The sequence below is a fragment of the Lissotriton helveticus genome, chromosome 2_2, assembly GCF_964261635.1.
Source record: "Lissotriton helveticus chromosome 2_2, aLisHel1.1, whole genome shotgun sequence".
NCBI lineage: Eukaryota > Metazoa > Chordata > Amphibia > Caudata > Salamandridae > Lissotriton > Lissotriton helveticus.
Genome location: NC_136060.1, coordinates 75,095,498 through 75,109,067, shown reverse-complemented (window position 1 = coordinate 75,109,067; position 13,570 = coordinate 75,095,498). Strand labels below are relative to the sequence as shown.

The following is a 13,570-nucleotide window of genomic DNA, read 5'->3' as shown; positions in this document are numbered from 1 at the left end:
CGGGGGCTTCGATGGCACTCTGTGAGCTCGTTCCACACTGTAGAGGGTGGTGAGGTCCCTCTGGCCCACCAGCTTCCGCAACCACTCTTCTACGAATCGCGTGGGGTCCCTTCCCTCGCTTCTCTCCGGAATGCCCAGGATGCGGACGTTGTTGCGGCGGGCACGTCCTTCTGCATCGTCCACCCTATCCCAGAGTCTCTTCAGCTGCTTCTCCACGTTTTCCAATTTCGTGGAATGTTCCGTCTGCTGCGGGATTAGGTCGTCGAGCGCTATTTTTTGCTCTGCCACTCGGTCCGCCAACTTGTTATGATCAGCTTTCAGTAGCGACAGCCCAGTCGCCATGGTGTCCATGCGCGTTTCCAGCGCTTCTCGCGTCGCGCGTATTTCTTTCAGGATCAGATCCAGCTTGGCGTCCTGTGAACCTTTACCGGTCGGCGGGATGACTTCCATGTTGGAGGAGGCCAGCGGGTCGTCAGAGCCCGTGGATTGCGCGTCCATCTGCGCGCCCTGGACCCGGGGTTTGTCCCTGTGCTTGCCCATGGATCTCGTGAGCAGGGTGGCGCTGTAGTGGATGCAGCAGCCCGCTGCAGTCCTTTCGAGTGTCTGGCTGTGGTTATGGAAGGATCACCACGTGCTGGATAGAGGTGGAAGTGGCAAGGACCCTTGGGCTGGCAGTCGCAGTGTTGGCTATCAAATCGATGACACAACGCAGGGTTGGGCAGGTGCGCCTCCGGTGCTCCGTCAAGTAGGTATTACCCCAAGCCCACCGAGCCGGTGGTGTGGGAGAGATGGTGGGGTCCAGGTCCCTACGGAGCCAGCCGCATCTGCCGGCAGCGCGGTAAGAGTCAGGGCTGTAGCGCTTTATAAAGGCGTCAAAGCGCTTTGCGCACTTCTCCCCTTCTGACCTCTGTAGCTGAGGACTGCGTGTCGTCAGTGCTTGCCACTCCGAGTTGGACGCCCAGGGTCTCCGGCTGGCGGTCCAGGGGCAGGCAAGGCAGGAGCGCTAGGTTCCAGGGGGGACTCGCTGTGAACAAGATGGCGCCGGCTCTCAAAGTTGTCGGGTCGGCCTGTCAAGGAATGCCGGAAGCCCGTGACGGACCAAGCCGGACTCGTGGTGGCAGAGGTAGGTCGTATGCGTCGTCTCCACCTCAGTGTCCGACCCTGCGACGGAATGCCGTGGTCCCGTTATCTCCGTGGGCGGGGGGAGGACAGTCCCGGAGTCTTCCCGTGTCCCGCAGGCCTCCGCATCAAACAGTTAGTCCGTTGCGAAGCAGCCGGGCTGGGGGGCAGTAGGGTCTCAAGACCTTGCAGGGAACCACACCGCCTACCGCATTCCCGATCGGGAACAAAGAAGGAGTCCAAGCCCGGGTCCCGACTGGACCGCGAAGAGGGCCGGGGGTAGGCCGGCTAGGTCAGCCACTCGAGGCCGGGGCTTCACGGCGGTCCACAGGCCGCAACAGGCTCCGTCGCCAGAACTCGCTTGAGGAGCGGAGTGCTAGATGTAGGGTCGCACCGCTCCACGCCGCACGCCCCCGGAGGCAATCCGGTCAGGGATCAGGCGGGCTGCAGTTAGGGAAATGCAGGATAAATAGCTAATTATTCAGGGCTTAGGACGGAGCTGGGAGACTACACGTCCACCATCGACGGCTACAGGCCACGCCCCCTAATCAAATAAAAATCTTATCTACATTCTCATCTGAAAACATTGGTTATAAGCAGGCCTGGGCGTAGTTGTGGAGTTTTGTGACACGGAACTCTGCAAAGTTACAAAAAGCTCGGTGGAGTTCTGCAAGTGTCAAGAGTGCAGTGTGAACTGCAGTTCGCGCTGGTATTCCTGCCGCTTAGGTAGAAATTCTTCCTGAGCTGCAGCTCGCAGTCGTGAACTTACTGTTCGCGATTGTGAGCGGAGAAAAACTCTGCTGCACTACGCAAAGTGGAGTTTGCTGCACTCTGCAAGCTGTGCGGAGTGCAGAAAACTCCACAAACTCCACAAACGGAATAGAGTTCACCGCCCAGGCCTAGTTGTAAGTCAGTGTGAAGTTTGGCAGTGATCATAAGAAGTTTGTCAAAGGAGATTACCTGAACATTGACATTGTTCTCTTTGGACCTTGGATGATAAATGACCTCATTGGCCGTCTGTTCTTTGCCTTTGAGATTTGGGAAGTTGTTCCTGGTATCTCTGATTTGTGTGAAGGTTTATGATTTCACAGGCATTTTTTGTTAGAGGTCAAAAGATGCTCTCACTTGTACTTTACAGGTAGTTGGAGGAGTGACATCTTCTCATGAATTGATTCTCTCTTGTAAGCCATTGGGACAGAGGCCTGTATCTTTTCCTTGGATTATAAATAATCTCTTTAGTACATGACATTCTGAGAGCTAAAAGCTTCATTTATGATTTCAAGATAAACAAGTCTTATTGAACACTGTTGTATTGAACAAATAATGCTTTAATCGTCTAATCTGATTTAAGTTAGAGGTAGCCACACAGTGCGCACTACATGGGAACTCGTTCCAGCACGTTAGAGAAACTTTATTATACTCGAAGCATGCCAACTTACTAAATTCAAATAAGAGGTGAGCCCGTAATTCCTTGAATCATGGAATTGGATGAAAAGTTCATAATTTATTTCCACCTATAGTTCTCCAAAGTGTACAAGGTTGTCTTAGGATCTAAAGCATATTGTTCATCCCCATATAATACCAAGTGGTGGGGTCATTTCAAGCTGTTATTAATAGTTGTATCAAATAGTTCCACAGTCAGAGTTCAGTTTCTGAGCCCACACCACAACCTGGCCAAAATAATTAAACCATCTTAAAGGTTTGTGAAAAGCTACTCATAAATAGTTATAATTTCAACTATCTCTACACAGATATCCTCCAGATAATAAGAGAAATCTTTGCTTCTTTTACAAAAAAAATCTAGTATACGAGTTGTATTTACTATCAAGTGATTTCTGAAGAGTGTACCATTTCCTCTGGAGGCTAAAATAGCAGTCAGCCATTGAAATGCCTTCTCTAAAGCTCCTCTCTTATTTAGGAGTCCATATTTTGTCTTTTGTCCATCCATCCATTTGACAACATAAAATAGTTGTTGATTAAACTTTGGCACAAATGTCTGTTACACAAATGACTGATTTTTTGGCAAGCAAATGCTCGTGCTTTTTGTATAGGTTCAGCAATCGCTCTCTTTCAGGATTCGGGAGGAATATAATTTTCTGTCACCTATAGAAAAATCAGCCCCAGTCGAGTGGCCTACCAGTTTACATTGGTTTTAATTAACACCAGCAGATTGTCCGTGTTGGCGGCTCTGCTCAGATTCATACACTTTAGGACCATGTGTCCTCATTTATTGAAATTATTATTTGGGTGTGTCAGCTAGGATCTTACCCCTGTACAGCCATGACCAGAGTGCCATACCATCGTATACGCTAAGTTCCAAATGGCCTTGCTGAGACATTTTCTGTCTCCAAAAATCCATTCATTCATTGAGGGCATTTGAACTGCCCAGTAGTACAGTGAAGGGCAATGTTTTCTACTGATTGTATTGTGGAAAGATTTATTAATTCATCATCTCCCTACTAAATCAGTTAAGTGAGGAGGCTTCTGCATGCCAATATAAATTGAGTTATCCAGGTTTCTTAGAGAACTACATTAATAAAGATTAGCTGTGAATCTTGACTAACTGTCTAACTAAATACCAGCATTTCTTTCCATCATTAACGACCGAAATGTATTAAAAAAATGTCTATTTCTTTCCCGGTATGAGCTTTTTATACCGAAGCTGTAGTGCCTTGAGTTCACAAAACCACTGGTCATCACTTATTCAGTTGCCTTTTGAGTCATTTTCTTTAGGATCAGACCTGCAAGAGCATGTTTTAGCATATGTGTCTCGCTTGTGAGACACTATTGTTTACAAAAACGGTTTGGAGCCCTCCCCTTGCTTACCATTTTTTTTTTTTTTAAAGACTTTATTTTTCAGCAGAATGAACAATACTTCCCCCCCCGCCCCCCCCAAAATTGGCATCAGTGCATAAAAAAATACAGGTGTACATAGTTCACATCCCCAGCATGGCGTCCACAATAGCAACCAGAACAGGAATTGCAAGAGACAAATCTAAGGGATACAGTGCAAGTATAGAAACCGACATAAGGGAACATGTGCGCAGTCAACAGGGTAGCACCTCAGCCCCTACACTCCCTCCCCATCACCCTCCACCCCTTCCTCAGGCCCCGATTCCTCGGACGAGAACAATGCAGCACTAGTAGCATCGGAGTCGCTGTCAGCCAACCCCACAGCACACATCATACGCCATGCGAGCAAGTCCTCCTGTAGCCGCTCATCTCTACGCGTATGTTGCATGTGCGTTTCTTCGGCTAATGTCCATTCCCCCACATCCCGAAGCCATAATGTCATATCTGGCGCCCTTTGTCCCATCCAGGTGATAGCGACCCGCTGTCTAGCCAGCACTAAGAGTAGCTGCAGCATCTTATATGACAAATTCCTCCTTCTAGGCTTGGGGACCAGGGCTAACAGGCAATGGAGCGGGGTCAGGTCAAGACGCAGTCCCGTGACCCCCCGAATGTGGGCCACTACTACCCTCCAGAAGTCCCCGACCAGTGGGCACTCCCAGGCTAAATGGAGAAATCCGGCCCCTACCGACCCACAGCGAGGACAGGCATCCGATTTATCCGACGCGATGCGTCGCAGAGCAACTGGGGTTACGTAAGTACGGTGCATGAAGTTAAAATGAATTAATTTGAAACGCGCGTTGCACGAAACCTTCTTTGTGAGCGTCCCTATCCGCCCCCGCTGTCCCGGGTCCAAGGCAACCCCTAAATCCGCCTCCCACGCCGCCCAGGACGGAGACACCGGAGGCGCCGAGTCGCGTCTCATTGCTGTATATAAAAGCGTTATCAATCGCCGTCCCGCGCCGCACGATAGCAAGATATTCAGAGTATGGGACACCTGGGGCGCTCAGGGAACTGTGGCCACGTCGCTCTCGCCATGTCCCTCAGGCCACCATAATGAAGGTATTGGCCCCAGTAAGACCGAAGGCCTCGACAGCTCTCTCCAGGGTCACAAAGGACTCGTCCGGATATAAGTCAGCTAAGGTGTCGCAGCCGCCCTCACGCCATTCTCGAAACGACATGTGCTCTTCCATTAGTGTGACCGGCGCCAATATCCATATTGGCAGCTCCCTATGAAAAGGGGCCCGTCTCAACACTCTTTCCACCACTCGCTGCCAGATCCCCGCAGTATGCCGAACAATATACGGCAGGTTGCCATCCGCTCCTCTGCCACGCATCAGAGCCAATTGCAACGCCTTCTCATCTGCGCTGCCAGCCAGAAGTCGCAATTCCCAATTTTCCGCACCCGCGAACCAGCGCGCAGCCGGTATAAGTTGGGCCGCGTAATAGTAGAGATCAAAGCGCGGGGCCTCCAAGCCCCCCATCTCCCATCGTCTGACCATCGTACGCAGCGCAACTCTGCTGCGTCTGCCTGCCCAAAGCAGGGAGGTAAGCATCGTATTAAGCTTGTTGAAAATTCGAGGAGCAAGAGGACAGAGGGTATTCTGCAGGATATACAATATTCTAGGCAGCATCACCATCTTAGAGACGGCCAATCGTCCCATGAGAGAGAGCGGAAGCGTATTCCAAAAGGATACAGATCGCTGTAGGGAACTAAGCACACGGTCGGCGTTTCGGGCCAGCAATTGTTCATCAGAAACAGCCACCTGAATACCCAAATAGCGGAAGGCCTCCATCTCCCACCGTAGCCCCAGGGGCGGGAAACCCACATGAGGGTCGTCACCGCAACCCGCAAGGGGAAAGATCAGGGATTTCTCAGGATTAAGACGTAGCCCAGAAGCCGCACCAAAGCGTTCCAAGTGGCGTAACAGGATTGGTAGCGACTCCCGCGGGGAGGTCAGGTAGAACAACGCATCATCCGCATAAAGCGAAACCAGGTGTACCACATCTCCCACTCGTATTCCCCAGGGTGCCATCTCCGCGCGTAGCGTCACTGCAAGGGGCTCAATTGCCAGAGCGAACAGAAGCGGTGACAGGGGGCATCCCTGACGAGTGCCCCTGCCCAACCGCCACTCCTCCGAACGGGCCGCTCCGAGCCTGACCCTGGCCGTAGGTGCGCTGTAAAGGATACGAATCCAAGTGCAGAAAAGGTGCCCCAGCCCCGCCAGCCGAAGCACCTCCGACAGGTACCCCCAACTAACTGTATCGAACGCCTTAGCCAGGTCTATCGAGACCAGGACCTGAGGATCCTCTCTATCTCGCACCTCATGAAGAACGTGGTTCAGGCGCCGGAGATTCATGGCGGTGTTGCGGCCCGGAATGAACCCGCACTGATCAGAATGGACCAAGTGCGTCATATGTGGAGCCAGCCGGGTGGCCAAGATCTTAGTAAGAATTTTGGCGTCTGTATTGATTAAAGTGATCGCCCGGTAGGCCGCAGGATCACATCCATCCCCCCCCGGTTTCAGGATCACGCAGACCTCACCCTGCTGCATGGTGGGTGGGAGTGCGGCTCGCTCCATCGCTTCATGGTAAACCTGCAAGAGATGGGGCGCGAGGGTATCAGCAAACGCCTGGTAAAACTCTGGGGGAAAACCGTCCCCACCCGGCGACTTAGCCTTCGGCAGGGCGGCCACCCCCACCTTGACCTCATGAAGCGTCACCGGCGTGTCCATGTCCTCGGCATCCTCTTTAGAGAGGGTCTGAAGGGGCAAATCCCGGAGGTATGGCTGATAGGACGCCTCTGTCACCAGGGGGTCAGCGGTATAGACCTTCTGCAGATGTGCGCGGAGCACCGCAAGAAGGTCCCGTTCCGAGTGTACTAGGACCCCAGCGGGGTTTCTCAGTGCGACAATCCGCGCAGGGGCCGACTCCCTTCGGAGAATCCAGGCGAGCAACCGGCCCGACTTGTCTCCCTCACGGTGAAGGCGTTGGCGATATCGACCAAGAGTGAACCTATCTAGCCGGTCCAGGATATCATGGACGCCTTCTCGGGCTGTCCGTTCAGAGTCCACGTTTGACCCATCCGGGTCCGGCTGGGACTGGCAGTGGCTGAGGCGCTCCTCAGCACTCGCGAGGTCACGGAGCAGCTGTTTGCGGACTCCATACGTCAGACCCATACAAGCGCCCCGCACGACTGCCTTAAGGGCATCCCATTTGGTCGCAAAAGGGATATCACCCACAGCCCAGTTCAGGTCCAGATAAGTACGCAGGGACGTCTCCACATGGTCCCGTCCCACCGGATCCTGTAGAAGATCCCTTGGCATCCGCCAGGTCCTGGGGCGGGATGAGCGGTCCACCCACTGTACCGTGCACGTCACGGGCGAATGGTCGGACAAGAACCGGGCCTGATGTGTGACCGATAAAACAAGGGATGCGCCAATGTTAGCCGCAAGGACCCTGTCAAGCCTGCTATGCGTGTTATGCGTGGGGGTATAACATGTGTATAGCTTCAGTCCCGGATTGCCGAGGCGCCAGACATCTACAGCACCCAAATTATCCATCACCTCCCGGAGTCGCGTCGTCATCCGAGGCTTCATACCCGTCCAGGGCGGATGCCTGTCCAGTTGTGGATCCAGTACACAATTAAAATCTCCAAACCAGAGGAGGGGGGCATCCAGGTCCGTCGCTATAAGCTCCTGCAGGCCGGTAAAGAAACTCGGGTCATCTATGTTAGGTGCATAAGAATTCACCAGCAGGAAGTCCCTCCCATCCAGTTTCACACGTATAAGAACATATCTGCCCTCAACATCAGCTTCAACATACTGGACTGCTAGGGGAACCCCTGGAGCCACCCAGATCAGGACCCCCCTAGCATAGGTAGAAAAGGAGGAATGAAACACCTGACCCCTCCACTTCCTTGCCAATTTAAGAGCACCCTCCTCATTCATATGTGTTTCCTGCAGGCAGGCCACTGATACTCCATGCCGACGAAGGAAGGATAGAACCCTGTGCCGCTTGGAGCAAGTACCCAGGCCACGCACATTCCAAGTTAAAAATTTGAATCCCATAAGCGTTGGTCCTGCCCATCCGGGCACCCAAGTGGAACCTCTGTAAACAGCCCCCTAGGGTTGCAAACCGTAGTACACACTATGCCAAAAACAAATACCCCCTCAACTTCCCCCAACCCCACAATACCCGCAACCCCTCAGCCCCTGAAACAGTCCCCCCCTCTTCCCCACCCATGAGCAGAAATGACTCCACAGGAAAACACACCATCCCAGTCATCCCAAGCCAGCGCCAACCAAAAACAATAAGACGCAACACCCCATCAGAACCAGTCTCCCCCCCCCACCCGCGAGCAAAAGGACAGCAACAACCAAGAACGCTACCCTGCCCTTCCCCTGCCAGTGCCAGGACGTACACAGCCACCCCATACACCACACACACCCCACAGTCACACACAACCAACCAAAACCACCCACCCCCCCCCCCCCAACTCCCCGAGGACCCAATGTTCCAGGACAGTCTCTGGGAATGTTCATGAAAGTCAGTTCCAATGCAGGGCGACGGTACGCCATAAACTCTTGGACCTCGCACCACATCGCCTCGGCCAACCCGGCATCCATCCTCTGTACAGCCCACCAACAAGGGCTCCCAGCGCCAGGCAGCGACAGCACTGGGCAGGGAAAAACCAGGAGAGGCGACTTACCCAACCCCCCAGGGCAACAACACTATAACTAGACAGTACCTCATAGCAGAGTTCACTCAGGCCGTGTTTCGGAGAGGGCAGTTTCCGGCACCACCGGGGGAGCAGAGTGTACATCCAGTAAGGTTTCCTGCAAGGTATCTGGGACCAGGATCTCACCAGGTGCAGGGGCCTCAGGTGACTCCGGAGCGGCCCCCGCCGTCGATGGCCTCACGTGTAGCGCCCCATCCTCGCCTACGGTAATCCGGGGCTCAGGAGAACCCCGGGATCCAGACCTGCGTCTCCCTCTGCCTCGACGGCGCCTCTGGGGGCGGGTCCCCCAGGTCTCGCGGGGGCCACCTCTCTCACCAGGCGGTAGGTCGTCTCCCCGAATCTCGAGCCACTCCCACACCTCCGTCGGGGACTCGAAGAAGTGAGCGTGTCCTTGGGAGAGCACCTTGAGTTTGGCTGGGTAAAGGAGCATGTATTGTAGCTTCATGTCCCGAAGCTTCCGCTTGACTCCCAGGAAGGACTTCCGTTGCTCCTGCACCTGTTGAGTATAGTCAGGGTAGATGGAGACTCGACTATTTTCAATGGTGATGGACTCCATCTCTCTCGCGGCCCGCAGGATACAATCGCGATCCTTATAATTCAGGATCTTTGCAATGATGGCTCTAGGTGACTCGCCTGGGCGTGGAGGGGGGACCAGGGCCCTGTGTGCCCTCTCGATGACAAAGACACTGGACAGTCCGGTCGGGCATAGCTGGGTACGGATCCACGTCTCCAAGAAGCGTTCAGCGTTTCCCGCCTCAAGGCGCTCCGGCACGCCCAGGACCCTGATGTTGCTCCGACGGGCCCTGCCTTCTGCATCCTCCGCTCTTCTCTCGAGCGCACGGGTAGTGGACGTCAGGTGCGCGACCGACTTCTGCAGGGAGGCCACTTCAGTTTGCAGTTGTACGATGTTGCCCTCCACGTCCGAGACCTTGTCCGCCACCTTGCGGAGATCCGTCCGGAGGAGGTTTACATCGATCGACACAGTCTCGATCTGCCTCTCCAAAGCAGAATGGGATCCCTGGATCGCTTTCAGGATCTCCGCTCGGGAGGGTTCATGCGGTTCGTCGCCCCCATCGTCCGGTCCCGTCTGCCGCGTGATCCTCTGCGACGGCAGTCTCGGGGTGGTATACTGCACAATGGTGTTGGGTTGGGAGGATTTCGCAGTCCTATCCTTGCGGGTCGTCATCCCGGGAGGCAGTCCGGGAGCCCCCCCGAGGCGTCGAAGCTAGGACTCGCCTGGTCCCAACGGTCAGGCACCGGTGGAGGGGACGATTCAGTAGGGTGCACCAGGCAAATCCGGCCTAAGCGACGACCCCCACCACTAGCAAAGAGAGAGCGGGACAACCAGCGGGCAAGATGCACTCACTGAGCCGGTCGGGAGGACCTCAAAGAATCGGAGCAAAAGCAGGCCACCGCCAACCAGCACACCTCAGGCGCACCCTCTCCAGGGCCAGGTGCAACAGCGTGATTTCCAAGTCCCCTGGGGTAGTCCAGTCCAAGCTCCAGCACCACACAGGGGAGGGGCCGCTCCGGCAGTCGGGGAGAACAGCACGCAGTTGATGTGGGGGCCCCAAGTCGCCCGTGTCCCTAAGAAGTCGACACAGCAGGACGCCACTAGGCACAGCGCCAGTGCAATTTCCACTTGGGATGGTCTCCGGAGCCCTCCGCAGTAGGGACGGAGGCCGCAAACGCCACAGCTGCAGGGAAACCACAGGGGATAGGCCGCACAGGCCGCACCGGCTCCCAGTGCAAGCTTACCATTTGTTGGCTGCAGCATCCCTCTTCTTTGCAGCCACCTTAATTGGCCTGTGCTAGCCAAACGTCATTTCCGATCCTTCCTGTGGCGCAGGGACCAATACTGATTAAGCATACTTATTAATAAGTGCCCATCAGCTACTTCCTCTGTGATGGTACTGATTCGCCCCTCCCATTCGCCCTGCCCGATGCTCTCTATAGCGATTTTTTTTTAAAGCAACGAATAATCAAGCTGCAAACCATTTAGTATCACCCATTATAATTATATTTCCCTTATTTTTACTAAGCATATTAGTTTGCATGAATCCGAAAGAAATGTGGTTTGTGCATGGGTACCACCTAGTTTTGAGTATGGTGTTGAACATGCTGTTCCACTTGAGTAAATAAAGAGCATTCAAGTACATTTGTAATGTCTTAGTTTTGGGGTTCGAAGTGCGTTGAAGCTTAGTCTGGGCGAGCTTGTCATCGGACATTAAGAGCTCTATGTTGTGTGGGCCCGGCCCTTTGTTTCCATCACCGCAAATGCTAATTTCTTTTATAGCGCTTAATACCATGGATGTGACTTTTTTTTTTTTTTAGAGGTTTCAAAATGTTCTTCTAAAAGCAGGATATATTGGTAAGATATCTGGTGGCTAGGCTATGGACCCTAGAAACCCACTGTAGAGCCGTACTTTTATAGATTGGACAATCCTTGCAGACCCCGTAGTTGACTCGTGTACCAGGAGACAATCATTTACTGTTTTCAGCCTGGAATGTAATGCCAATAAATACAATAATAATAATACTGTGGCTTTGTGTTCGGATTATAAATGATTAGAATGGACATGAAATGCACACACCAGTGTGCCCTACAGTTATCAATGGCAGGCTATGAACATTAGTTTATGACTGAAAACTCTAGAATTATGCAGCATTGCAGGCTAACATAATGCAACAGGTTGACTACATTGTGTCTCGAAAAGGCACATTATGTGGCATAATGTGCCACCTTCTGTGGCTGTATTTGTTTTTGATATACTGTCATTTTAACACGTTAATATTGTATTACCGGTGTCAGCTTAGCACCTAAATACAGCAATGAGCAATTAAAAGTTAAGCTAGCGTTTATGTCTAATAATGGAAAAGGCCCACAAGGATCACAATGCTCCTGCTTCCAGTCAGTAACGCGGTCAGTGCTTGAATGGTGCACCTAAATTCTAACTAGGTCAGCAGGAAGTAGAGGACAGAACCTTGACAGTGATGTGTATATAGTACGTTTTTCAAAAGAACAAGCAGCCCATAATATAACACCAGGGTAAAAGTCAGACCTAGAGACGACAGGCTTGCCCCTAAAGTTGTTTATTGCCAGACCTATTGTACTTACCTGTTCTTGTTTCGTAAGCAGTTTATCTTTTGTATAACTTCTTGGAATCCTAGACATTTTGTAAAAATCTTTCAAATCAATTGGAAATTTTTAATGCATGCTTCTTTTTGTTTTCTGTCTACAATGGCATTCTACTGTGTGTCAAGCCACCCATTGATAATGCACCACATTTGTATCTGTTCTATATATATATGAGTGCATACAACTCCTGTTTAGTGTACAGAAAATGCAGTGGTTTATATAATTGCACTTCATACATAAGATGGAGAGCAGACGTGAACTTGGACACAGAAATAGCACTCACAGGGTGTAAAGGTAGAAGACCCTTGATATGAAAGCTCGCATGAAGTAAACATTTAATTGTTTCAATGAAATTTCTGTGGTGACAAACATAGGCTTTTTTTCGTAGTCTTTACTTTTTTTTAGCACATCTATCATATGATTACTGTGTTTTGAAATGCCCAATATTCATCAGAGCCATGTGCTTTACAGGTGTTTATAGCTGCTAACCATGGCAACAGGAGGTGGACCTTTTGAAGAAGATCTCTGCAGTTCAGGATTGCCTAACTGGACTGAGAGCCTTGAAGACCGGCTGAACAACATGGTAAAACTATTTAGCTATTATAGCCGTTTGGAAATACCATGTCATATACAAGTCTGAAGCAGATGCTCTTACTGACATATCGATTGAACCTGTTGGCCCATTTTCCTGCAATCCTAATTTCACCCATTTTCCTGTATTCCCTATCCCTACCCTATCCCCACTTACCCCCCTTCTTTGAGGTTTGAATACAACAAATCAGTCATTTGGCTATCAATAGTAGTGAAGACAGTAAATGCAATTAGGTTTTGTTTTTGTGAAGCTTTTTTTCCTCGGTACGGTGCGCCTCTGCGGTTCTATTCAATTATGGATTCTGACATGCGCCTTGGCCTTGGCCTCTGTTTGTTGAGAGGTTTCAACTTAACAGTGAATTGCCAACTCTTCTCAGCAACAAAGGATCCAAAACAGACATTATATACAGACCACATCCTATTAACATTTAAAGTTGTCTTCTCTGAAGGATCTGCTCACAGTGTATCACTGTTTCAAATCTATTTTATTCTTAACAAAAATGCCCTCCTTTTTTTTTGTTGTAGGACTGGGGAAGTCAGCAAAAGAAAGCAAACAGATCCGCAGAGAAAAACAAGAAAAAGTTTGCAACAAGCAGTGAGACTAGATTGACTAATGACATTTCTCCAGAATCCTCACCTGGAGCTGGGCGAAGGAGGACTAAAGCTCCCCACACGTTTCCACATACAAGATATGTCACACAGATGTCTGTTCCAGAGCAGGCGGAGTTAGAGAAACTCAGACAACGAATCAATTTCAGTGACCTTGATCAGGTTTGTTTTCAGAGGAACCCAAGAAACATTTACATAACTGTACTTCGTTGTACCATATACTTTGGTTTAGTATTTGAACCATTGATGGTGTTCAAACAGAATGAAGTGTAAAAGTGGGAACTTAACCTCAATTAATATTTTTGTCCTCTGTATTGCATGTGTGACCATTCCATTCCTTATTTGCCAGTGACTGTCATTGAATAGTAGTAGTTTTGATATGTTTCTGGCAGTTCTTCAATCTGTTAGCTGCTAAATAATCGCCATGCAACATGCTTTTTGTGCATGATTGACTTTTCTCTTGTGGGAAGTGAAGATCTTTTTTTTAAACATTCTTCAACAAAGGACTATAATTGTATTCA

The 13,570-nt window shown here is 51.0% G+C and overlaps 1 protein-coding gene across 7 annotated transcripts in view; it reads left to right on the top strand.

Annotated features, from left to right (window-relative positions):
- PCM1 (pericentriolar material 1) overlaps positions 1–13,570 on the top strand; it is a 1,361,399-nt gene that overhangs the window by 55,115 nt on the left and 1,292,714 nt on the right. For all 7 annotated transcript variants that reach the window (XM_078678108.1, XM_078678107.1, XM_078678103.1 and 4 more), the window contains exons 2-3: positions 12,321–12,432; positions 12,966–13,211. In XM_078678108.1, coding sequence (XP_078534234.1) covers positions 12,340–12,432; positions 12,966–13,211 — 339 coding nt within the window. In that variant the 5' untranslated portion in view covers positions 12,321–12,339. The remainder of the gene's footprint in view (positions 1–12,320; positions 12,433–12,965; positions 13,212–13,570) is intronic.